The 26,894-nt window shown below is 38.5% G+C and overlaps 1 protein-coding gene across 5 annotated transcripts; it reads left to right on the plus strand.

Annotated features, from left to right (window-relative positions):
• Positions 1-450: 450 nt before the first annotated feature.
• PSEN1 (presenilin 1) lies at positions 451-22,238 on the plus strand. Of its 5 annotated transcripts, XM_088520446.1 has the most exons (12): positions 451-509; positions 3,057-3,200; positions 5,130-5,168; positions 8,023-8,279; positions 9,621-9,762; positions 13,114-13,181; positions 13,434-13,654; positions 15,606-15,704; positions 17,098-17,184; positions 18,135-18,302; positions 20,748-20,866; positions 21,250-22,238. In XM_088520446.1, the coding sequence occupies exons 2-12, from the start codon at positions 3,117-3,119 to the stop codon at positions 21,403-21,405; spliced, it is 1,440 nt and encodes a 479-aa protein (XP_088376572.1). In that variant the 5' UTR covers positions 451-509; positions 3,057-3,116; the 3' UTR covers positions 21,406-22,238. The 5 variants fall into 5 exon arrangements, with proteins under 5 accessions (XP_088376572.1, XP_088376569.1, XP_088376570.1 ...); XM_088520443.1 differs by lacking the exon at positions 5,130-5,168; XM_088520444.1 differs by lacking the exons at positions 451-509; positions 5,130-5,168 and adding an exon at positions 1,694-1,793.
• The last annotated feature ends 4,656 nt before the right edge of the window (positions 22,239-26,894 follow it).

The following is a 26,894-nucleotide window of genomic DNA, read 5'->3' on the forward strand; positions in this document are numbered from 1 at the left end:
CTGTGTATGAATATGCAACAGGGCACCTTTGAATGGAGGCAGGTGCTATAATCAGTGTGAGGTAGCAGCAGTATAAAAATCAGCATCTGGTTCACGTTTCTGTCCACATTCTTAACCTGAGCGAAGAGTTTTGTTCCATTCATGCTGCAGCGTTGCTCGCTTCAACCTCAGCCCGAGCGCGGTGCGTGCGGGAGCGCCGGGCTGGGCTCTGCTGCCGCCGGGGCCGGCGCTACCGCCCTGCGCCTGCCCTCAACGGGCGGCGCTGGCTGCGCGCAGCGGCCGCCGGGCACGGTGGGGCGCAGGGCCCGGCGGAGGCGCCTCGCGGCCCGGCGGCCGCCCGCGCTCCGCCCCCGGCCCCGCCGCGCGGCGCCGAGGGGCCTTTCCACGGCGAAGCGTGCGGAGACGCGCTCCCGCCCCGCTGCCGGAAGGGAGGCCAGGGCGGGGCGGAAGCGGCTGGGGCCGGGCTGCGGGAGCGAGGAGCCGGCGCCGCGGACGGGCCCCTCCGCCAGGTCGGTCAGCGGCGCTGGGGAGGGCGAGGGGCGGCAGAGCGGCGCGGGCGGCCCTGCCCCCCGCCGGGGCTCGCCAGGCGCCCGCGGGGCTGCGCGGGGGCGGCGCGGAGGCCCGGGCCGGGGGGCTGCGGCAGGGCCGGGGGCGGGTGGCGGCGGGTGGCGGCCGTTGGGGCGCACGCCTAACGGCCCCCCGGGGGAGGGGGCGCGCGGAGCCCTGCGGCGCTGCCCCGGGCGGCTGCGGCCGGCGGCGGCGGCCCCTCGCCTCAGGGGAACGGAGGGGTTGACGGGGCCGCCGCCGCCGGCCGGGCTGCCTGGAAGCGGCTCCTCTCGCATTTAACTTAAAAAGATTTCTTGCGTGTGGCTGCAAAGTGAAATGCAAATATGAGAGAATTGCCCTCATGCCTCCCTAAGGAAATGCAAAAGGAAAAAAAAAAAAAGAACTTGTGTAGGCAAGTTTTTTTTTTTAACGCTGAGAGATTTGTTAGGAAAGGAAAATGTTTTCTGAGCCCCCTTTTTATTCAGGTAAAAGAAGTAAAAGTTGAATGTGTTTCTGTTTATTTACAGAATACAGTTTGTTTCTGGATTTTGTCCTTTTAATGGCTGGGTTTCAAACTTGCGAGTGTTCATTCATTCCATGATAGAAAATAAAATTGTTTGGAAGATGTGCCGCGTCTGTTTGCTGAGCCTCTCTGAGTGTTAGAGAGGGCTTGTTTGTGACCTTCCAGACACTGTCTTCCTGGCTATGGTGCCAGCGGCAGGTGCTCCACCCTGTGTTCAGCTTTCTCGGCCCCTCCCAGCATCTGGCCGCTTCTTTGATGCCTCTCTGGTGGTCCTGCTTCTTCACCAGGATTTGGTGTGTGTACAGTTTTGAGATTTTTTTTCTTCCAGATTTTGATTAGGATTCTGGCCTTCTGCTCTCCAAAAACAACAACAAAAAAAATCATTCTGATCGTTTACATTTGGTTAAAGATATTTCTCTATGAGGCTTTATCACTGAAAATTTTGACAAGTTGTCTCCTTGAAACTCCATTGTTTATATTTTATAATCCAACCGAAGCTTTAAAGCAAAGACTTTGAAAGTAATACAATGCCTATTTATTTTTATCTAATCTTAATCTAATTTCATTACATTTCATGTTGATTGCGTGTGCTTTAGTTTTAATTACAGGCCTTAGAAAAGAGGTGTTCTCCTGGTGAATGCTCCACTGTTTTTCATTTTGCCAACAGTTAGGATAATCCTACTAGACTTGCTAAATTGGTGTTGCCTCCTAATGGTACTCTAGTGTAAGTTGCATCTGTCTGCTGCAATTTTTAAGTGCCATGAACTAATTTTGTAAGACATTTATTTATATGTAAGTAGAGAAACAGCTTCTATGTATCTTTGTGCATGAGAAGAGGCTTAGCTGTGTGTGTAAATAAGATACTGCTTCCTGGCTTGCTGCTGCCAAAGTGAGAGGCCTTGGTTTGTTGAGGGTCTAGATGTACTCTTAGACCAGTTCTTCCAGATTCTTCTGTATATTGGCTGAATGTATTAAAACAATAGAAACAAACAAACAAAAACTATTCTAGTCTTCTTGCTGAATTTGATTTCTTCTAAGTTGAATCTGTTGTGGAGGGAACTGGTGAGTGCCAGAGTTAGCACAAGGTTAGTGAGAGCAGGAGCAACTGGGGGTGTGTGTGTGAGGCCTGGCACTCTGCTCTTGGCAGCCATGCCTGTTAATTCAGTTCACTGCTGTGTGCAAGAAAGCCAGTGATTTATTCAAGCTGGTGTATTGTTTCTTTTTTTTTTCCTTCTAAAACTTGTACAGTTGTATTTTTATTCTTCTTCCCCCTTTTTATCTTCCTTTTTTTGTTGAGAAATTTCTTGCTTCTGCTTTGCTCATTTTTGTTGCAGAAATCGTCTGCATGTGTACATAAGATGTATAAAGCTGGTACAAGCATATGGCATGTTGATGTACGTCTATCTAGTATATAACAGCTGCCATTAGGGAAAAAGGATTAACGTTAGTTCTTGAGGCTCAGCTAAAATATTGCTTTGTGTAGCTCTTGGTAGCTGCTAGGGTGTTTCAGTATTAAATGTAGATCATATTCAGGCTTTAAATGATCAGGTGCAACTTGATCATTCTAGCAATGAGCTTGAAGTTTGTCCTTGAATGTACCACCAATCCAAAAATGAACAATATGTAGCAACTGTACTGTGATGAAATAAAAATGTACAAGCAGAAGGTTATGCTGGGCAATTTGTGCAGTGCTTCTCATGAACTGTGCAAGATAGATTGGAGAACTGCTTTGAATGGCTAGTTTGTTGTTGGCTTATTTCCGTTTCTGATGAACTAATTTGATAAAGTCCAGACACCTTTATTTTTGTCTTGGAAAATCCCTATTGTGGTATCTTCATGACGACGTGTTGCAGCTCTGTATTGTGGTAGAGAAAACAGAATATTTACTTTTAGTCTGCAGGAACCCTAAAAATTACAGTGGGGCAATGGAGATTTTGGTCATATATCATATCAGATCATAGTTTTTAACTCATCTTTTTCCTTTCAGCAACTGAAGAAGAAAGATCTGTTTTACGTAGGAATACGTGACTTACAGAGGACAGCCCCAATGACAGAACTATCTGCACACTTACCCCAGTTCCAGCATGGACAGCTGACAGAAAATTTCCCTGATAACCACCTCAGCAACACGGTACGTAACAACTTTATTACCTGGTAGTAGTTAAATTAGGGTGAAAAATCAGTGTGGACAAAAATATAGTTCAGAATTACAGAAGTCCATTTATTAGGAGTAATTCTCTCAATCTGTCAATACCACTATATTGTAGTGAGAAGCACTGCAGAATATATATTTTTTTAGTTTTGGTGTTCTGACCTCGCTTTTATACATAGATACCCTTCTCCCAGTTTCAGGTGGTGCTAAACTGACCGGTGCCCTGTAGAAAAAATCAACAAGTGAGTTGAGACCATTCACATAGTGGACTGTGGTTCACAGGTTGTTGGGATTTTTTTTGAATTTTTTTTTTAATTATTATGGGGATTTTTTGGAACACTTTTGATCTAGCCTGGCTGTGGTTTGCTCGATTCATGAGTTCCTCAGTTCATAGAGTTAATTTTAGTCTAGGTGGAGCTTGCCGCATGGGTTTTGTTGTTATTTCTGTAGAATTACTGTGTGCGGGAAGAGCACCATGGTCGTGTCTTCCTTGTGAATAGTTCTCAGAGTTGTTGAGGTTTGCAGAGAAGAAAAAAAAGACAAAAAAAAAAAAAACCTTCCCACAAACACTGAAGTTTTATACTATTTCTGACTTAGCCATCGCTTTGAAAGATGTACGTGTGTAATTGTGGCTGCAAACTGCACTTACTGTACCGTGTGTGTTCTGGAAAGGCCAAGTCTGTAGGATCTACTTGGGTGTGGTGTCTTGGATTTGTCACACTTGGTTCCTTGTTCCTGCAAGAGCTCATGATTATCAGGTTGCCTTATGACACAGAAATACTCCTGTGAGATTGGACTATTTGCAGCCATGTTTATGGTAGTGAGTCGAGAATATTTTGATTCGAGCTCTAACTCTTATATGCAATCCACCAGTTTAGAAAGAATATTTTAAAACCCTTGGCTTGATCTCAGGTCAGCATACTAGTGTTTATGTAAAAATATAGAGCACCTGAAAATGTCTTTTTAAAATAAGAAGCCAAACTGATTTAAGACCTTCCTGATTATGGAAACTATTATTAAAAATAGAAAGGTGGAAACCTTCCCACTGTATTGTTTATGCTTTCACTTCAGAGGGAAAGAAAACATTTTCAGCTTGGACATGTGGAAAGTCAACCTTGGTTGAAAGCTACCAGATTAAAAAGGCAGCACTCAGCAATAAGCCCTGGACTCACTGTCTTTGTAGAAAGCCCCTTCCTAGCAGTGGGGGAGAGAGGTTTCTGTTTACTTCTGAGAAGACTACAGTGCTGAATAACTACTTGTGGGTTTTTTTGTTGTTGTTTTTTATGTTCTTGTGTTTTTTCTTTTAATACTTAACCATAACACTAGGTGTAGCTTCAGTACTTAAATGTAGTGATTTATTTCTTTGTACATGCCCTTTGTAGGCTTTATACATATGTAGCAAGATACATTCCTGCTTAAATATATCTAATCTGTCTTTTGTTGACTAACACTCAATATGGCAAACTGCTAAATATTATAATTTGCCACCTCTCCTTCCAGTCATACACCAATTGTTCAGCCCAGTCTTTAATATACTTTAATAATCACTTTATAATGATGTTTAAACATAAGTAGTGTATATGAGAATTAAGGAAATCTGTGCCCACTGTCAGGCAAGAGGATCTGTTTGTAGTATATAAATCTAGATGTTACAAAAGTATTTTAGCAAACATTGTCAGGTTTTTTTATCAGGGGTATTGCTCTGGGTTTGCTATTAACTATTTTCCTGATAGGAAAGAAAGCTTTCATTTGCTTTTAATATTGCTTATTCACCTGAAAGCGCGTAGTTCATAACTTACGTTTGCTTACGGTGTTACAACAGGTGTTACTGACTTTTTAGCTTCAGAATTTTCACTTTTAACTATGTCTGAGGAAAGTGAAGAATCTGTTCCTTTGCTTCCACTTCAGCAAGAGTCCATGGCCTCTGCTCTCTTTAATACTGATCAGGTAGGATATAAGTGCACTTTGTTCTTTTAAGTAGTAAGCAGTGGGGCACATGCATGGCACATTTGGCTACGCTAATGTTCAGTAGTCTGAAAGGACAACTCTTTTCTAGTTTTAACAGTGAGTGAGGGAATAACGTGTATAATAACTCACAGCAGTTCTTTTCATGGTGATCTGATTTTCACACACCGAGCTTTAATATATAAAGAAATTTTGTGATTGTATCTTGGTTTGTAACTAGTAGAGAGAGTGGAATGGTGAATATTGGTCCAGTTTCTTCAATTTTCCCCCTATGTTTAGTTTTGTGGGTTTTACAGAGTTGTGCTTTTCAGGCTCTTCTTTTGGCTGGGTTGATATTTTCTTTGCTAAGTTTAGTCTTTGATTTTAGTTTTTATATATCCGTGCTTAAGATAGGTGCAAGTACTGTTTTATCCAGAACTGCTACTATAACGGAAGAAGAGCAACGTATTCTACAAGCACGCACAAATCTAATACTAGGTCTGCTTAACTTGTGATGTGTTCTAAGGCTCTGATCTTTTCCGATATAATATTACTTACAGAGATCTCAAACAGCTTGTTTCAAAGTATAAATATGTTGCTGTGTTTCCATGGGCTGAGAGAAATGGAGTATTTTCACTATCAAAATGAAGAATGTTACAATTATGCTGTAATCTGTCTTTATACAGTAGGACATTCAGATGCAGACAGGTTTTCAGGGCAGTTAATTACAATGTTTAATTGTATACTCCTATTTTCTTGTTTCTATTTGACTTTTTATAATTGTATGCAAGGACTTCACACAAAACACCTTGCAATTCAAATTAAGGCTAAAATCTTAATTCTGAGAGTACGGCTGTCTGGCAGCTTTAATTGCTTAATTAAAATAAGTTTTTTTTTTCCCCTTTATAATCAGTTTTATTTTTAAGAGGAGAGGAAGAAGAAAAGAAACTTCATAGAGGACAGACAATTCTTGAAGCCCCATTGAGCTTGACACTGAAGATGCCACAAACCTGTTTTTTTTTTGTTTGTTTGTTTTGTTTTAAAGGAAGTAAATAGAGAAAACATTTGGTGTGCATTGCTACTGTATTGTGCTTTGTGAAAGTAACTTTTTCATGAGTCAGAGGAGCTGTAATGCTTCAACCAGGGTTTTACCAGTGTTGGTGTTTGCAGTTCAAAGTCCAGGCACTTGAACTCCTTAATCACTTTTGCACTTTCGAGAACCCTACTACGGGTTCCAGAGCGTGTAGTTAACCTCTTGTCTTTTCTGAGGGTGGGGTTGGGAAAGCCCTGTGTAACAAATTTCCAAAAGGACTTCAACTTATAATAATGTTAGATTAGTTACTTAGATACAATTTAGTGGTTATATTTGAAAATGCTATTAACACTATTCAGAAAAAATAATGAGACCTTAACATTATGTGTTTAAGCCAAAAATATCTATGTAACAGTATTTCAGTAGGAATACATTAGATTTTTGGTTTTTTTCCATGCTCTATCTTCTGTGTAGAGCAGTTCTACTAGACTCTAATATTTTAAAGGTATTACAAAAGGTACCTTCCTTCAGCTTATTTTACGCAGAAGCTGCTTTGGTATGATTATTCAGACTGAACAATTTGTAGCCGAAGCAATTCTGCAGTCATAAGATTAATTTTGTAAGGAATCAAACATCATTGCATTGCATCTCCTTTATGATAAGCTCTTGGATAGAGGGACCGGGAATACAACACTGAGTTTGGACATACTCTTGATGATATTATTAAAGAAAAGAGAAACAACTCTTGCACTAGAAGGCCTATTTAGAATAACTGATTGACATAAATGGTTCTACTGCTTTCTAGTCTAGAACAGGGGAAGTGAAACTCCCTCTCCTGTTGTGTTTCTACAGATGCATACAAAATAAGAAGTTTTAGGATGAGGGAAAAAGGTTCATGACAGTGAGCAGAGAGAGGGCAGATCATCTACACAGGGAAAATGTTTTAGCTCAAGATCATTCAAAAGGAGAATTCCCATTTCATATTTCCACTTGTGATTAATACTAATGCTGCTGAGAGAGATAAGGGAAGCCTACTTTTGTCTCTGGTGTTTGAACTCTACTCTTAATGTTTCACTTACCAGTTTCAGAAAGCTCGGGAGGTTTTTCTAGATTTATCAAGAAGTGCGGTAGAATTTTTCTTCAGTGTTAGCAAAAGACTGTGGCGATGATGATCTTCAACATCTATGGGAAAGGAGAGGAAGATTCTACTCACTTAGGTCATCGTGCTAGAACCCTGAGATGAAAACTCACTGTAGAGGGAGAATTATCTGAGTTTACATACTGCTTTTATGTCATTCTTCCTGCTAAAAAAATGTAGAAACAGAAGAACGCTTTGCATAATTCCATCTTATTCTACTCTACATAGTGTACAGTGAATCTAATATGGCAAGAAAAGTTGTAATTTTCATGAAACTTTCATGCAGTTGGCATTATTTTCTAGAAGCAGATGAAGTTAATTGTTGCAAGCATTGAGTTAGCCATTGTCATTTACTTGTATATCAGCTGTAGCTTGGACCAAAGGGTAAAAAGCTGTCCATTTTATTTGACTTTTAAATACTGTTTAAAGAAAAGGCAGCAGAGGCTGTTAGAGGCTTCTAATTGCTGCTGTTCTTAATATAAATGCTTCTAACATAACCCTGTGGCTCCTGTTATTTCAACATTTTGTGTGATACCATTAGTTTCTACTGCTTAGGACCTTGCTGTGACAAGTCTGACAGTAAATAGTACCTCACACATTCTCCCTTCAAGGTTATCCTTAGCTTAATATACAAGACTATGATTGTGGATGGTTGCTAATGAAACAGGGCTTTTCTCACGCTGCAGAATGACAGCAGTGAAAGACGGCGCCATGATAATAGTGAGCGCAGGAGAAATGACAACCCCGAGTCAGAGACCAACGGGCAACCACAAAATAACATTCAGCAAGTGGTGGAACAGGATGACGAAGAAGATGAGGAGCTGACACTGAAATATGGAGCAAAACATGTGATTATGTTGTTTGTACCTGTCACACTTTGCATGGTGGTCGTTGTTGCAACCATCAAGTCTGTCAGCTTTTATACGCGCAAGGATGGACAGCTGTATGTACCAAACTTTGTTTTCCCTATCTTTTCAATGGACCCACTTAGATTGTTTTCTTTACTCGCCATATCTCAGTATTCTGATGCGCATACAATGAACTTCCTCTTGCCTCCCCTTTTTCCTCCACTAGACCAAAAATAGTTTTGTTCTCTTCCTTCTACAAACCAGCCACTGTATTTTTGGTGCTGTTCTCATTTATTGTCAACCTGGCAACGAGGCTGCATGATATCTCTTTATTTGCTATTCCTTGGTTGAATTCCAGTCTTTATTTTAACACCTTGGCATACTCTGTGGTATTTATAAAGTAAACTCAATTCTGAGCCACAGGCATTTCAGTTGTATTCTACTAGAATACAAAGCTTTTTGAAAGGAAGAAAATCAGTACTCATTTAAATGAAGTACCATATATAGCAAGATCTGTTTTGCTTATGCTGTTTGATAAAGAAATGTAAACGCAGGAGGAAGAGGTTTTTGAGGTTCTCTTCTACTGCTGTATAAAGTTTTTTCCTGATAGGCTTCGCTTCCTGTAGAGAAGGGGGTTGTTCTGGCAAAATATTAATGTTGCCAAAAAACAGCAGTTGCACTGAAAACTGGCTGGGGAGAAGGGAGACAAAGGAAGAACACTGAGCCTGTCAGAACTGGAGCAGATCGGTCTAAATGTTCCACTGTAAAAACATTTACACAGAGTGATCCGAAGTATTGCTTGGCTTTGAATTATTTGTATAACATAAGAATGTGGTAAAATGATAGTGAAGAAGTTACTTGTATTTTATTGAAACAACATTTTTGATCAAACAATTATTTTTCCTGAGATTTTTTTTTTTCTTCTTCCCCCCCCCTCCTTTTTTTTTTTCTTTTACCGAAGTTTCGTTTTCTTTTCTTTTCCTCAGCTTATGGTATTTCTCTGAGAAAAAGAATTGAACTCTTGCATTGCTTTTTTGTTTTTTTGAAATCATGAGAAAACTTTTCACTGTAATTCCACTAGATGGGGTGCTTATAAAGGTCTAGCTACAGTAATAGTCTAATGACTGTATCAAAAAAGGTCTTTTTTTTTTTTTGCTTCACAAAGCAGAAAATAGCCGTAATGTTTTCAAAGCCACAGTAATCTAAGGATGTAGGTGTAACAGATGTTTTCAGAGAGGATGATATGTGTTTTCCTAATTAAGCTTGCCTGATGTTGTACTATGTCGTCTTGCAAGTTTTGCCTAAGTAGAAAATTGTTGTCACTTTTGCAGCTCTTAATTAAAAAATTATTGAATTTTCATTTGATCCTGGCCTCATACATGAGGAATATTGATGGAATATACAGTGACACTTCAGTTGACTCTTTCTCGTTATAGCATCTACACTCCTTTCACAGAAGAGACAGAGACAGTGGGACAGAGAGCCCTAAATTCGATTCTCAATGCTGCCATCATGATCAGCGTCATCATCGTCATGACCATTCTTTTGGTTGTGCTTTACAAGTACAGGTGCTATAAGGTGAGCAAACGTGTAATTGACTTGAGTAGTTGTCCTGATTTTATTTCATTTATTAGTATGGATTATCAAGGATGGAACAAAATGAAGAGTTGCTAGGGATGGGCTAGCAAAAGTAGCTGAACTGGTAAGTTAAGTTGTTTTAGTTCTGTGGTTCCCCTTTCTCTGCCAGAACCAGGAGATGATGACCCAATGCTATCATTGCTAGCTGCTTTGTTAGCTAACACAAAGCTTCCTATTCCTTGGACCACATACTGAAATCGTTCTGCAGTTAAGAACTACAAAGCACAGAGCTGGTCCCAGAGCTCGAAAGCTGACGCTTTTTGAAGACCTGCCTCCCGCGCATCCTGTACGCAGTGTAGAACAGTCTCCTGAAACTGCTGCATGGGGCTGTGCACATCAGCTCATGTCCTTGGAACAAACACAGGGCTGAGAAGGCTCTTTTGTGAAAGCCCCCAACCACCTAATGATGTAACTTAGGCAAGTCCAAACGTGGCGTAAATGATTGATTGCCACGTCAACTCTCTGGGAGCTGTTTCATGACAATTTTTTGTTATCCTTTGGTCTTAGCAACCCGTTTAACAAGATTTCACATAACAGAACTTACCAGGGAGCAGCTGGACCCCTGAATCTGTTCCATAGTTGTGACTCTGGCTTTAGGATCTATGCGCTTGCACAAAACCTTGCTCCACTTTGTTTTGCTTTCAAGAGGGGAAAATAGGTAAACTGCAGTTGAAACCTCTTTACTATGTAGCTGCAGGATCATTTGCACAATGATTTCTGCCTTGATCTGTTTAATAATAATATTAATAAATCTTTAATAATCTAAAAGGCAGCAAGTGATACACTGTCATGACACACTTAGAAAAATTATAGCCAACACTTACATGAAATCACTTGTATGAAAAGAGTGATTTGAATCATAGAATGCTTAAAGTTGGAAGGGACCTCAGAGGTCATCTAGTCCAACGCCCCTGCACACGCAGGGTCACCTAAGGCACGTGGCATGGGACTGCATCCAAGTGGGTTTTGAAGATCTCCAGAGAAGGAGACTCCACAACCTCTCTGGGCAGCCTGTTCCAGGGCTCTGTCACCCTCACTGTTAAAAATTTTTTCCTGAAGTTCATGCGGAACTTTCGGTGCTTCAGTTTCTGGCCATTACCTCTAGTTCTGTTGGTGGCCACCACTGAAAAGAGACCAGCACCATCCTCTTCACTCCCTCCCCTGAGGTACTTATAGACACTGATCAGATCCCCTCTCAGCCTTCTCTTCTCCAGGCTGAACAGGCCCAGCTCCCTCAGTCTCTCCTCATAGGGCAGATGTTCCAGGCCCCTGATCATCCTTGTAGCCCTGCGCTGGACTCTCTCCAGCAGCTCCACATCCCTCTTGTACTGTGGAGCCCAGAACTGGACACAATACTCCAGATGCGGCCTCACCAGGGCTGAGTAGAGGGGCAGGATCACCTCCCTCGACCTGCTGGAGACGCTCTTCTTAATGCACCCCAGGATCCCATTGGCCTTCTTGGCCACGAGGGCACACTGCTGCCTCATGGTCAACTTGTCGTCCACCATGACACCCAGGTCCCTCTCTGCAGAGCTGCTCTCCAGAAGGTGAGTCCCCAGCCTGTCCTGGTGTCTGGGGTTATTCCTCCCCAGGTGCAGGGCCTTGCACTTGGCCTTGTTGAATTGCATGAGGTTTTTCACCGCCCAGTTGTCCAGTCTGTTCAGGTCCCTCTGGATGGCAGCGCAGCCCTCTGGGGTATCGGCTACTCCTCCCAGTTTCGTGTCATCAGCAAACTTGCTGAGGGAGCACTCTGTGCCTTCATCCAGGTCATTGATGAATAAATTGAACAGGACTGGACCAAGGACTGACCCCTGAGGGACACCGCTAGCTACAGGCCTCCAACTAGACTCTGTGGTAGCAAATGAGATGCATAATGAGAAAGCAAATACCTGTGCATTAAATGTATGATATAAATGATTGCCTCCATTAGTACTTTTGACAACAGTGTATGTAAGCATTTGTTGGAGTAAGGCTTTGTGTTTGGCACTGCTAGTTTTTTACTGTTCACCAGAATAGAGCAGTAATATTCACATGTGGTACATGCTAGTCCATTTGCTTGGATTGCAAGCTAGTTTAAGAGCTTATGCTACAAATAGAAGTCATTAATTATAGAAATGACACAACTTTCTTTGGTTTCTCTTAAAATTATAACAGTAATATTCAAAAATAATATTAAACTCTCATAAACTAAAATTCTTAATTTGCTGGAAGTCTGGTTGCTTCATGTACATGTAGTTATTCTAGTTTGTGTGCATATGAATTTTATTTTTAATTAGTCTCTGCAAAATGAATGCTTAACTGTAACGAAAAATTGCAGTGTACATCCTTCACGTGGAAAGAAACAAAGGACAAATTTCTAAAAAAACCCTGAATCTTTGATCTGGTGTGTATATACGTAGCTACTTTAAGCAATTAATTTTCCACTCGGCTTCTGTCTTTGAGAATTTTTGGGGCAGTTTGAATTTCAAAATTAACACTTCTGATTGTTTATCTACTTGTAATTTTATGTCTGTTTTTATATTTACTTTTACATATCTGTGAATTTGGCAAACAACTTTTTCAATTGAGAAATTACCGAAGTAACAAGTCTATTTAATCTCTTTTTTTTAACCTTGGACAGTCATAGTTCTCTCTCTTCAGCGCAAGGTCTGAGCATATGTCTTTTCAAAGCTTAAATTAATGCATTCCCCCTCAGAGTACAACCCTGAACATTTTGTTTTGTTAAACTGTTGGGCAGAAATATCTGCTGTCTTGTACAATTTAATGATGATATATAGAGATGATTCCGTAGAGAAAACAAAAATCCATAATAAAAATGGATACCTTTTTAGTCATTCGTCAGTGAAATGCTCATTCTGAATTCCAGTGAATAAATGCTTGGAGGTTTGTCTTTGGTTTTGGTGCTTAATGCTGCTTTGGCTATTAAGTTTTCGATTGCAGGGTTTTCAGTTGCAGAAAAATGAACTGTGTTTTCAGTCTCTCTTACTACTGAACACTTCTGCTATGTTATGGAACCAGTGTGGTCAGAGTGGGCTAGAAATATAGTAAAAGTAGCTTGTGTTTTATCACACCTTGATTGAAAAAAACTCAAACACAATTCAGAGAAAATAACTAAGACACAACAATTAAATGATTAGCTGTGAGTTACCGTGTTAGAGTAACAAACCGAAGAGATGAAAATGTCATTTTCCTGCTTTAATCAAAAGGCAAAATAACTTTAAAAACAGTTTTACATAATGTTAAAATAAAAATATGAAATCTAAAAAGTATCTGTATTGATATCTTTTCCAGGTGATCCATGGCTGGCTTATCATTTCGTCTCTTTTGCTGCTTTTCTTTTTCTCTTTCATCTACCTGGGGTACGTGAATTTAAGTGTTAGTATGTCATATTTCATGTACTTAGTATTTTTTAGAATTAGCCTTTGAATCCTAATTTTTCTCTGAAGAAAACACTGGTAAAAATATGTCCTTTGTGAAGAGTAGTTTCAAATTTGTACTCTGATTGAGTGTGAAGATTTAATTAAAGAAGCAAAAATGAAGCTCACATCTGTAACTTTGTTTCCATTCTTTTAAGCTAATACAATCCTCCTTATTCTTTTTCATATTTTTAGTGAGGTTTTTAAGACTTACAACGTTGCCATGGACTACATCACGCTGGCACTCATAATCTGGAACTTTGGTGTTGTGGGGATGATTTGTATCCATTGGAAAGGTCCGCTGCGGCTCCAGCAAGCATATCTCATTATGATAAGCGCTCTCATGGCCTTGGTGTTCATTAAGTACCTTCCTGAATGGACTGCGTGGCTTATCCTGGCTGTCATTTCAGTGTATGGTAAGGTCTAGGACAAGACACAGTACTAGAAATTATGGTGGGAATTTCTTTTAGTTCCTCTGTTCTTGTCTTTCATTTGTCTGACCAGATATGAAAGAAGGGGATGGGATGGGAAGGGGAAAACTCAAAGTAATGGGTAAAGTGATTGCAAACTTTACAAATAAAATCACATTTACAGAGGAGATAAGTCCTCTGTAACTAAGTGCTTGGTGTCACTGTGTAATGCCATTTTCCTTCATGTTTCTTGGAATTTCTGGATTCTTTGGGGAGCAAGAAAGATTAAAATTAAAGTAAACTTTATTTCAGCAACAATCCTTGGAAGCTATTGTTTATTCAGAATTTAGGAGTTTGTCACCTTGCTACAGAGTCATGTAATATATCTGCCCAGCCTGTGAGTCACCCTGTCTTCAGGACATAGAAGCATTATCCTGATCTGTGACAAATAAGACACTGAAGAAGAATCAAGGAAGAACTTAAGGCAATTTTCAGTGCTCAAAATCATTTTACATATGAAAGATAGTTGAGATATCTATTTCCCTGTGTTTTTTTTAATTGCGTGTTATGCTTTCTCAGAATGATAACAGATAAAATATTTGTAAGTGAAGTTTTATCATAAAACTTTGGAGGGCACTGGACACTTAATAAGAAGTCCTTTTGTGACCCAGGTCACTCTGTGACCAAGGGACTTAGTTCCAAGACAAGATGCAAATTCAAGTATTCAAGGTTCATTCAAATATTTAGGCATAATTTAAAACATTACAGCAAAACGTATTCTTGAAGACAATGTCATAACTTGAATTTATTTGAAAGCATGTGAGCGTAATGAGCATGTACTCCGAAAGCCACTTGTAATGGTGAAGATTCCTCCCTTTGTAGGAATGTTGGATTAATAAGATTTTATTAGCTCTCGTACACCATTGTTTAGTATTCTGTTTCTTTGGAGAGAGGCAATAATGTCCCTCATGTGCACTCATGGATCAAAAGGCACATTTGAAAAGCCACCCCATTCCAGTTCCACTCATTTTGTGACCAAAACAAATCCCATTATTCCAAACATTCTGCCTTTGTTCCATGACTGCCCTAAAATTACCCTTTTAGATCAGATTTCAAGACCATAACTTTATTGCTCTGAATAAAGGGAGGTACAACAAATTTGGTGGCCCCATGCTAAGGATTCCCTCTTCCAGCCCTCCGCCCATCTGTGAGGGAGGATTGTGTGTTATTTTCTGCTAGCCTCATACCTTTGCGTATACAAAAATGTTCTTTACCAGTTTTGTTTTTTGTGACCTGCAGATGTGTGTGCTGACTGAAAAAAAAATGCTGAGAGCTTGCTGAGCTGATGCAAGCTCTTGAGGAATCATTTTAATGACACATATAATGGGGTATCGAACTAAATGTCTAGTGTGCATGTTGTGTTTCAGAGTTAGCAATTAAACTATTTACTGTGTAGGGGAAGCGAGGACTCTTTAAAAAAAAATTAACACAATTGGAGACATAAATGGGACCAAAAAAATCAATTTATCAACTTCAGTTCTTTGTGATGAATATCATCTAGCTAGTCTTCCATGCATCGCAGATGTGCAAGACCTAAGACCAGGGGTATGTTCTGGTGTTGGTAGTGCTTGTGTGTGCATGCACCTGGCATGTGGGAAAGAGGTGGAAAGAGGCAGGGAAGTGAAGAGCAGCAGAGATCCATTCCCCAGCTCACATAACTGTGAGTAGTCTGCAAAGATCTTCGTAGGCTATGTTTGGTCCAAAAGTCAGACTGAGGAAAAGTTTTAACTTCCTATGGGATGCTCACCTGTGATCGTCTGGCCAGTGGCTCTCACAATGTATACACAGGTAGCATTTTAACACAGGTATCCTTTTACCAATCTCTGCAAGATGTATCATATAAAAACCCTCCTAAAGCGTGTCTGCAGTGATGCAAGCGTTTTGTTCTTCCTTCCAGATTTGGTTGCTGTCCTCTGTCCTAAAGGTCCTCTTCGTATGTTGGTTGAAACAGCTCAAGAGAGAAATGAAACTCTCTTCCCAGCACTTATATACTCCTGTAAGTATATTTTGTTAAGCACTTTAAGTTTACAGTCAGCTAAAGAGAAGGACTTTTCTCATTTTTCCTCCATTTTAGATGTGTTGTTCTCACAGCTGGAACTCTCACTCTGTTCATTTGGGCCTCAATTATCCTTTTGCTGTTGACTCAAAAAACATAAAACGTCTTCTGGCTAAGATCTTAAAAGATAAAAATCAGCACATTCTGTTCTTACTAAGTAGGAACAGGAAAAATGATAACAAAACTTATTTTAGCCAAAGTTGTATGTAATTAAGCTGTATATCAAACATGTTCAAAGGGAGTACTTCTGTTTAGAAAATATTTATCTACTTCTGGTGTTTAAATAATCTGTGTGTTATTAAAGGGAATTGGGGAAAATTGCCAGGAAAAGATTCATTTGCAACATGATTTTCTGCAAGATGTGTGATTGTTTGTTGTTGTTGTTGTTGTGGGTTTTTTAAAATTATTTCTCCCTGAAGTTGCTAAAAATAATCTACTGAATGCAAATCGCTGTTACATCCTCTGTATCAATCAGCAGATAATTCTAATGAATATACTAATATTTATCTGATGTTGCTAATAGTTTTATGTTAAGTTATTGGAACACTGATCTGGTTTCCATGTTACTAGTTAGAATTGTGCGGATAATACATCCAACTATCAGCCTCATTGCAGGCTAACTCTAAGCCATTACACTGCTAGGAGTCAAGCAAGGCCTGTTTTCAGAAGCAGGGAGTATACTGTGCTGTAGGCTCCAGACTAGCTCATCTAAAGACAAGATTATGGTAGAAAAAGAGATGTTTTTTTTTACTCTTCGGCATTTTACTGGTATTATTCCTAGCCATCTGTCTTTCTGTTATATAGGAATAGATGCTAATGCATAGAAATCACAAACTTAAATTAAAATAAACTGTTTAAGTGTGGCAATACTTAATTACCTTGAGATTAAGTATTCTTGAGGGAGAGGGAGTTGAAAGGAACAAAAAATCTGTAATGCAGATACTGTCTTTTAATTGATGGTACCTTAGTGTTTGTTTTAATGGTCCTTTTCACTTGCAGGTAAAAGAAACAATTAGTGTGGAAAAAGTAAAGAAATTATTGATTCAGATTTTCAGAGTAGGCCTTAGAAGTAGCTTCTCTAAAGCCTCTACAACCCAGCTGCTGCCATTTTTTTTCAGCATCTGGTAAAACTAAAACTCGTATACATCAAATTCAGTAGATGCATGTTGCAACTAGTACTGGTAACATTCCAGATACTACTGTAATGAGAGTAGAACTGCCTGCAACAGAAGGTAGTTACACCAAAAAATGGAAAAATAGTGGATTGATGCCAGCACTGGCTCAGAACTGCATATATCTGAAGATACTTAACTATGCTGTTTGTTTTTAATAGCCACAATGGTATGGCTAGTGAACATGGCTGAGGAGGATCCAGAAGCCCAGCGGAAAACTTCCAAAAACTCCACTTACGATAAACAAGGTAGGTTTTCCTTTGAAAGCTTTTAGAGATGTCATTTTATTTGAAGACATATTTTTTGAGACCTGTGGGGTTTTTTGTTTTGTTTTATTTTTCCAAACTTTTAAGTACGTTGGTTGCTGTAGAAGGGTGAAAGAGCAGAATTTTTATTAGGAATGATGAATATGTACAGAATGTAAAAGTTGTTCACTTGCTGTGCAGCTAAAGTACCTGCATTCGTCTTGCTGGAATTCAGGATGTTACTGATGAGATGACTATCAGTAAACAACTATTTTCTGAGCATAATCTGGTATCAAATTGGGATAGTGTAATGTAATATTAATTCACATTCTTTTTTGCATTAAACAGATTTTTTTTCCTAGTCCTTTTGGCTATACAGCTAGTGATAGAAACATGGCATTTGTTTGCTTGCTTGTATAGCGAGGTAGAGCAAAATATCTGAATTTTCCTATGGGTAGAATGGGTGCTGTAATATGTAACTTCCAGTAAGCTTTTCTATTTTATTGGAAAATTAAGCCATCAAATTTTAATCTTTGGTTTATGTTATAAAAATACCCAGTAATGGCACTTTTCTGGGTGGTCTGAGCTGATTCTCACACTTTCCTAACTAGAGAGGCTAATGTAGTGTTAAATGTGAATTAATTCCCTAAACAGTGATTTTGAAATTGGGCTGCCACAGAACTTCCACTCTATTGTGCAAGGTACTGCAGAACACTAGAGCTTGTGTGCACTATCTACATGTAGTAACTGCAGAGTACATGATTTTTCCTGTGAATGTCTTTAATATTAAAGTCATAAGTGAGAATCTTCTTAATGGTGTGTGCTAATGTTATAGGTTGCTAAATACTACAGAGTACCCTTTTGTCTTTTTGTATGATTCTCTATGTGGAGAGATTGTTAGAAGGCATATTTTTGCAGTGGATTTTAAATTGTTCTCTTCCTTTGAGCTCCAGCAAGCCAGCCTCAGAATGATGATGCTGAAGCAGATGATGGTGGCTTTAGTCAGGAATGGCAGCAACAAAGGGACAGTAGAATAGGACCCATGGAGTCAACACCTGAATCACGTGCTGCTGTTCAGGCTCTGCCCAGTAACTCTCAAACAAGTGAAGACCCTGAAGAACGTGAGTATGGAATACTCAGTCTGAAAGACTGGTATATGTGAAGCTAGTAAATAAGGTGTGGGGTGAGCAATAGCAAGCTGAAGAACTCTTCTTGCCCAGGATCAGTATCTCCAGGCTTTACAGAATTAGATAGAGCTGCTTTTAGGTATCCCTTGGTATTGCTGCCATGGTGAATATGGCCAAATTTTTCATTGGACATACAGGCTCACAACTTCAATAGCACAAACCACCAAGTTGCTTTTAGACGATTATACAGTTGCATTAGCTTCTGCCTTGTTCACAGTTTTAGGCTGTGCCTTGCCTCTTTCGGCTTTTAGACCCTACAAATGTAATTGTTAATTTTTGCACCTCAAGATTAAATTACTGCAAACCACTCTGCACAAAACAGTGCTTAAAACCTATTTGGAGGCTGAAATGAATGTAGAATGCCATGGGTTTGCTTATTTTTCTCCAGCATTCTTCAAGTACAGTATCTTTGGAGGGCACATGATATCAGTACTCTGGTATTTGCTTTAACAGACTCCTGATTTCCCATTGGAGCTTAAGGTGATATTAGATTTACAAAACTCTAACTTAATTAGGGTCTGCCTGTCTAACAGGCTACTCTTCCCCTGTGATGCTGCAGTATTCAGCAGGTGCAACTGCTTCTTCTGATTCCCAGGTGCTCTTCTGTTTAAAAGAATAAAGACTTCTACTTTAAGAAACATATACCTTATTGAATTTATTCTCAAAAATCCAAATTCAGAGTGAGTTGCAAATCCAGGTTCTTTTCTAGAGCTTAGAAAAATAACATTAATATGCAAAATTATTAGAGATGGGACTATTTTAATGACTTAACTGGTTAACTAAGAATCTTCTCTGGCTAGACTAGTAAATATGATACTTTTATTATTATTGATATCACCACTGGATTATTGTCTTAACATCCACTGAGTCTAAGCTTTTGGCTTATTTCTTTTCTTACCCCATTCTAAAGTATCCAACAGAAAGAGGAAACAAAAAGTCTTAAATTAGGTCACTTCTCCCTATTTTTCATGGCAAATAATAAGGATAGATGGGAAGGTATCTAGTCAGAATTGTCAGACAGCATTAACTTACTAAAAATTTGCAGAGTTTGCTTGTTTGGAAGCATCCAAGGTTTCTTTAGGTAGTTAAAGGGTGTTTTAATGCTTATTACCTCTTCTCGAATGCACTGTCTGAGAAAAGATACTCAAAATATTCACACGCGCATCTACTGGCTTGCACAAGTATAATTATCAGCACAAGTATTATTACATATTGCGAATAATCAGTTTAACGTTCTTCACACAGAAATAGGGGGTGCTCTGAGCATTTATGTATTTTTAAAAGTCACTGATGAGTGAAATGTTTTGTGTTAAGTGGATTTATAAGGTTCATGCTGAAATCTGTCCTTCAAACTTAGCATTTGACTGTGGAGATTCAACTGTAACTGATATTCTAAGCTTAAAAACTACTCCTGCTCTTCTGCCTTTTTAAAACAGAGATAAGGACTACATTTAGTTGCAGCAAGGTGTAGATTTTTTTCTTTGAAATTACTGTGTTACTAATAGCACAAATGTTAGCTAGGTAAATCAATATTCTAAAACTAAATAAACCAGTGCTTAGTTGCTGTTGTGAACTTTCTCACCAGGACATCTAACAGCATGGAAATATGCTATGGAGGCATAAACCTCTGCTTTGATGCTCCAAGTTCCTCAGAGTTCTTTAAAGGGCCCATTTTGAGCTGAATAGCGATGCGGTGACATAATGTTTGACCTCTCTGTCTTAATGTCTCTTAAAAGCCCAGAAACTCAACTGACATTCAGGAAATCAATCCTGTTGTTATTATTAATGCAGAAAAGAAAAGAATATTCTGCTCACAAAGCTGTTGCTAATTACTATTAAAATATACCAGTAATGCACGAGTTTTACAGATATCTTTGACTAAATGTGTTTTTGGCTCTGTAATATACTTAATGGCACAAAAGTACTTTTCAGGACTGCCGTAGTCAGATTTCTGTAGGAAATTTGGGAGGACAGTAAAGTGCTTTGATGCGTATAGGCTTTTATATTGGCAAATAAACTAAAGGCAGCAACTCTGATTCAATTGTTTTCTCCTCCTCTTTGACCAGCGTAAAGAAATTTTACTTCCATATCCTACTGTGACATGACAACTAGAAGTTATATTAGAAATTTTTGATATTTTTTTACTATGAGTTGGCATCTATATTAGGACAGGAGTATAGAAAATTTCTAATTATAGGATGAACAAATTGAGTAGTGTAATTTTCTCAGCTACCTTGTCAATTGATATGAGTGCAACTATTTATCAAAGTACAAAATACATTTAGCATGTTGCTTTGATACTTTAAATCTGATTTGTACTGATACATAATATTAGTGTACTGTCTGATGTTTAATACTTTCATATACTCATTTTTGCAGGAGGAGTAAAGCTTGGTTTAGGAGACTTCATTTTCTACAGTGTACTGGTTGGCAAAGCCTCTGCAACAGCAAGCGGGGACTGGAACACAACTTTAGCATGTTTTGTAGCCATATTAATTGTGAGTATAATATGATAATAGTTACAATAGTCATAACTGCTACTTTTTTTTCCTTTGGGATTTGTTTATTTGGTAGTCCGACTCTGAAAACTGATGAGGGCTTCAGCTGTGATTTTTTTACTGGCTGTATGTCCATCACTTATTGCTTTAGTTTAGGGAGGCATGCAAGTTTCCTGTATTGCTGTGCAATTTTCAGTGTAAGTACCTTGTCCTTTTTTTGAGAGGGAGGTTGTTAATACCTGCAGTAACAGCTAGTTCCAGACCAAGAAGAAGAAAAATGTTGTACAAGCCATTTCATTAGTGCTTATGTATGTGTAATCTTTTGCTCATCAGAGTTACCTAATTTTTTCCCTGTCTTTTTTTTTTCTTTTTCCTTCCTTCAGGGTCTGTGCCTTACACTTCTGCTTCTTGCCATCTTTAAGAAGGCCTTACCAGCTCTTCCAATCTCCATAACTTTTGGGCTAGTTTTTTACTTTGCCACAGATAACTTGGTACAGCCCTTTATGGACCAACTAGCATTCCATCAGTTTTATATCTAGCACACTTGATGCTGGTATTCTACGGATGTTTGTATTTGTAGCAAATCTGGGAGGAGGAAAAATGTTTTTCCCTCACTCCTCAAGTGAAACTGAAGTTTAATACTCAAGATTCCAAGCCTGAATCATTACAACTTCCTCCCATTTTTCTTGAGACTGCTGCTGCACTGGGCTCCGTATGATTATTTTTCCTGTGTGAACATGGTTTCTTCTTGATGAATGGTCTAAACCGAGTGCGATCAGAAGCACTCTGATGAACCTGACTCTGGTAAGGACCACCTGTCAGAAAATTGCAAATGTTTCCACCAGCAACGTGCTTTCTCACCACAGGTTGATTATTTTCCACAGCATTAAGGGTGCTCAAGACTTCCTTGACATTAACAGAGGAAGCTGACAAATCAAATGGAACTTGGCTGTAAACCATTTGAAGAGACAGAACCCAATTTAAGTCCTTCAGGAGTGATTTTTGACAGCTGAGTCCTGACTCTGCTTTGGGTTGTGAGAGAACGGATTTTGCATTGTAGCAAATCAACAGAAGGGAGAATTTGTCGTTCGGAAAGGGTGTTCCACCACTGCATAGCCTCCGTGCCTAAATGTGCTTGGTTTAGTAACTTTAAAAGCTTTTTTTTCACACTGGAACTAGAGTCTTTTCTCAGTTTTAATACCTTGCATTCTCACATGTGGAGTGCACCTTCTGTAGAGCTGCTCCAGTTTATGTAGCTACTTAGACTTGGACTGAATCATTTGGCATAAGAGAATCATGAGGTCCTAATTTGGATCTTTGATTCTGAAAGGTTACAGAACTACATTCAAAGGCAATTTCAGGACTTACTCTTTGTGCTCTTGCAAATCATTTTGCTAGCGCACAATTTGCTGCATTTGAGAACAGCCACTAACGCAGTGGCTGCAGACTGCATTGTGTTAGTTTAAGTTCCTTCTATTGATTGTCTTAGAAAGAAGCAGACATCCCCAATAGTTCCTGCTAGATGTAAAGGCTGAAGTGCTATTACTAGCACTTCTAATGGCTCTTTCGCCAGCTTCTCTTCAAAAACATAGTTGAAGGGATCTAGTCTACAATAATTTAAAATGTGGGAATGCTCTTTCTAAAGTTCTCTTGACTTGGCTATTATCTTGGTCTGAAGTCTTGATCACCCAGCCTTCTAACATCTCAGGTTGGGCAGGGCTCTTTTCATGCAGTAACTTTATTGGTGAGAATTCTTAAGTTAGGTGAGACGTTACTTATTGTTACCAAGGAATAAAATCTGTGGCCCTCTAATTACATCTCAAGTGAGGAACAGAAGACTGGAGAAATTAATGATGACTCAAAATCGCTGAGAAGCAGATACGGGTTTTTGATCTTCCTGCAAGAAAAAAAAAATTGATGCTGACCTTAAAACTGCTAAACTCTGTTTTATTCTTTATTTGAAAGAGCTTGTTTATGAATATTTGCTTGGAAATGAGACTTACATAAGATGAAGTTTGTTTTTTTGTAGTTTGTTTTAGTCTGTACAAGTCTGTCTGTTTGTTTCTGAACGGAGCACAGGAAGTGGATACTCCTGACAGCCATTCCATTTTACCTGCATCTGGATACTGGAGGCCTTGCCAGATAGAACAACTGTCAGAATCTCGAAGCAAACTTCTTTTGCTCTTTTCCTGGGACTTTGTTTCAGTGCCTCCAGATTCGAAGGACTGAGACCTCACAGATGCTTTCAAACAATTGCCCAAGTAATGGAATAAAGGGTGTGATGTTTAAATCCTCTTTAAAATCAAAACCTTTTTTTCGGTTGTCCTTGGAAACATCTCTGTATTGTCCAGTATGGTGTGCGAACTCCATGTTAGCACCTCCACCTGCATAAGATAAGATATACTATTTTGTCTCCTCTGAAGTACTTTATTCATCTCGTTTGTATGCTAATTCATTGTGGATAGCATTAATAAAGTAATCATATCTCAGTTGCTCACATTGACTTTTCAGGTCAAACTTCCGTGTGTTTTCAGGCTTCATTCACCGTTCCATATTTTGCTTGACTTAAAACAGGCTTTTTATAGAAGACTCTGAGTTGTTTTTTATACTATTGTAACTTGTTCTTTTTGTGAGCATCATACCTATGAAAATTCCCATGTGTATTTTGTTGGACATGCTAACCGTTGTTTTGGTGTATGGAACAGGTTTGCTAGGAGTTGGTACTGCTAGGATCTGTTTGCATATCTGAGCCAAGTCTTAGCTGAATTGTTACCGAAATGCAACAGTCATCATTATTGCTTGTGGGTTTGGTTTATTATTTACCGTAGAAGGAGTGACTCCCGTAAAAGTTGCTTTAGAATACATAGAAATACAGAAAAGCCTTTCCACATACTTGAATGAGTGCTAGATGTACAACCTGAGCAAAAGCTCAGAATCTTTGAACACTAAATTGCCAGTCTTCCACTCTCCAAAGTTGTTTCTGCTGTTCTGCAGTTTTGATTTCCAAGTTAGTGTGGACTTAACAGCGGTGAAGACTATAAAATCTTGTTCACGTTTCAGTATTTGAATCTCAAAATGAAGAAATAAAGAAGAGGGAAAGCTGCTTCAAGTCTAGCCCAATGTATGTTAAAGTATGCCGTCTGATCCCAAATCCTAATTATACCTTCAAAAACCAGGATATGCAAAACTGGGGCAAATGTTCTAGATTTGCTCACGGAGAGGCATGCTTGCTTGTTCCAAATGAGATCTTGCAGGTAAAGGCTATCGCAGGACTCGGATCCAGAAGATTCAGTTAAGAATGTGTTTGGGTTGTTGTGGGTTTTTTGTTTGGTTGGTTTTCGTCTTTGGTTTTTTTGCTTGAATTTGAATTGTTATTATGTAAGCATGAAGGTGGCAGCCCTTTTTTTCTTACTCTCTTTTGTCTTAAAACACCAATCTAATTATATTTCTTGAACCATTTCAACTTGGCTAGCTTGGGATAACTGAAAGAATTCTGTTTTGTTGTTTGCAGTGTTGTAATTACAACAGTACATTGGCCTGTAGTTCTTAAAAAAATTGTTGTGCAGCTCTGGTAGCTAGAGTCATCTCTCTTGTGCCCCAAACAGACTAACTTGTGACTGTTTATTTCAATAGCTTTGCTTTGAAACTGAGCCTCTTGACAGCTTGCTCTCCCCTTTCAGCTTGCATTAACGTTAGTCTCTTCCCTTGATGACTCTTTTGCAAGTAAATAAATGAATAAACCAAAACATTGACTTACAGATTTGCTTTAGAAACAGTCACTTTTTTTTTTCCATTGGGGAGTTACTTAATCCAGAGAAAAAATAACCCAAAACATTCCCAAAAGCTGAGAATGTTTGTTTACTTTTTACAAAGTTGTATGATGCTGTCATACCTATGCATGGCTCTTAAGGTGGCACTCAAATTCTTGTACCTTGAAGGTGTGTACTTGTTTACTGTAGCACATTCTGGCTGGGTAGATCTTGACTCCTTTAAGCCAAATATTCAAGGGCTGTGTTCCACTAAAAATGGGTAATTTCCTGGTTGTGCAAAGCAGATGCTGGATATGTCTTGGATATACACAGAGTATGCATTCTGGGTCTGCAGATGACAATTGTTCTGCCATTATTGCAGTGAAAAATAACTATTCTGAAGTTCATTTTAGGTGGATGGTACCATATGAAGAAACTTACCCAAATGCATTACTGAAAAAATGCTATTACTCTTGGGAATGTTGCTATTGAAACAAGACTGATAGAGACTGTGGAACATGTCTGCACTGCGGCTGCATCTCAATGGTAACTTGGTCATTGGGAAAGCTGAAATGTGAATGGTATTCTTTTACACTCAAAGCATTTGCTGTTTTCTTTTTTTTACAAACACTGGTTTGTACATAATCTGAATTGAATGTGAATGTTTTTTAAATACCTTTCTGGTTCTTGGTAAGATAAAGTTTTGATAGATTATTGCAATTTTTCCTGTACTTGTCTAATTGCTAAAATAAAATTGCATGGATCCTACCCTACCTTGCCTTTATTATATTATTTTAAAGCCACTATTTTTAAACTTAAGGTTATTGGAGGCCTCAACAGTGTAGCAATTTATATTCAGCGTTTAATGAGTAAGATTCCTGTTTCAAGATACTTAAGTGTCTTCTTTATTTCCCAAAAGAGAAACTTCTTCAAACTGTTTTCTGATGAAATACTTTCTTTTAAAAGTGACTTTTCATTTATTTGCAGAGTCAGTCAAAGCCAATTGCAAAACCCCATGAGATATAATTAAGGTATGAAAAAAGTTATATGAATTTATAATTGAACACTGTTTTGCATGATGAAAATTAGTTTTACGCAGGAAAAATATCTTAAGATGCCCAGAAATAAAGCACTTCATTAACAGCTCTGTGTATTGCTATTTAACTGCTGGTTTCATATCAATAGGCTAGAAAAAGAACTCCTCCCTAGGAGCATTATTTATTATTATTTTAGAAAAGTATGCACTGCAAACTGTAAATTGTGCTAATTAAATTACTAATGTTTGTATTGAAGATGCTTCTTTGGGAGATTGCCTTGTCTTTGCATAAATGTATAATTTATATTTTATCGTGACAGAAGAGAACAAATAATCATGAATAATTTGTAAAGAATGCAGCTGTTTCACCACAAATAGAAATAGGAAACTTGAGGTTTCCTCCAAGATTTGAGGAAACATGTTCAATAAGGATCTTAACTTTGTAGATTCTTTCACCAAAAAACAGACAGAGCAAACGCTCAAAACTGAAAAGTTACTGTTTTAAATTTTTCTTGATGGTCATATTGTGTCAGGAAATATTTTAATCATAAATTTAAGTTTAAAGAATATATATATATATATATATATATATATATATATATGTATGTGTGTATATATATATATATCTTTAGTGTTACCATAAGCTCTAAATGCATGGGGCTCATAAGGGAAAAAAATCAACTGATGACAGTGCGAGAATTTCTATTTCTTAATTCTGACCTACTTTTAAGGTCTAATAGGATTAAATCATTTAAGAATAGAAATATTTTTGGATCTTTCTGATGTCATATACTGAACTGGAAGAGTATGATTCTAATATTCTAATTCAGTGACCAATTTCTTATTCCATTCCACTTTCAATGTAATCTGTGGTCAAAGCCATATGAGTTTCTTGTATGATGACTTCAGGTTCCATGGTGAATTATACTGGCTTTTTAGCAGTCATTGCTAATTTTAAAAAAAATACCCAGAAATTGCAACTAAAGGTATGTTTAAATGCAAAATCTGGTCTGTAAATGTCCAGAATTTCTGAACTCTGTAGAGAAAAGAACCAGTCTCTTCTGACTGGAGCTAACAAAACTGTTTTTCTTGATTGGGTAATAATCAGTTATTTACTAAATTTCACATCCTGAATTCAGTCCTTTTTAAACCTCCATTTGCTATAGGAAGATGACAAAATGACCTCAGCTTGGCATCAAGAGACAGGCTAATGGATAGTACAAATGCCATTTGATTAGATTTG

This window comes from Tinamus guttatus, unplaced genomic scaffold (assembly GCF_059628265.1).
Source record: "Tinamus guttatus ecotype Peru unplaced genomic scaffold, ASM5962826v1 Tinamus_guttatus_pri_ptg000089l, whole genome shotgun sequence".
Taxonomy (NCBI): Eukaryota; Metazoa; Chordata; class Aves; order Tinamiformes; family Tinamidae; genus Tinamus; species Tinamus guttatus.

Bases quoted from the DNA above. Each gene is read 5' to 3' on its own strand.
- PSEN1 (XM_088520446.1), top strand. From the start codon at position 3,117: ATGACAGAACTATCTGCACACTTACCCCAGTTCCAGCATGGACAGCTG. The intron at 3,201-5,129 runs GTACGTAACAAC...CTTCCACTTCAG, and splicing joins ATAACCACCTCAGCAACACG to CAAGAGTCCATGGCCTCTGC. The intron at 20,867-21,249 runs GTGAGTATAATA...TCCTTCCTTCAG, and splicing joins GTTTTGTAGCCATATTAATT to GGTCTGTGCCTTACACTTCT.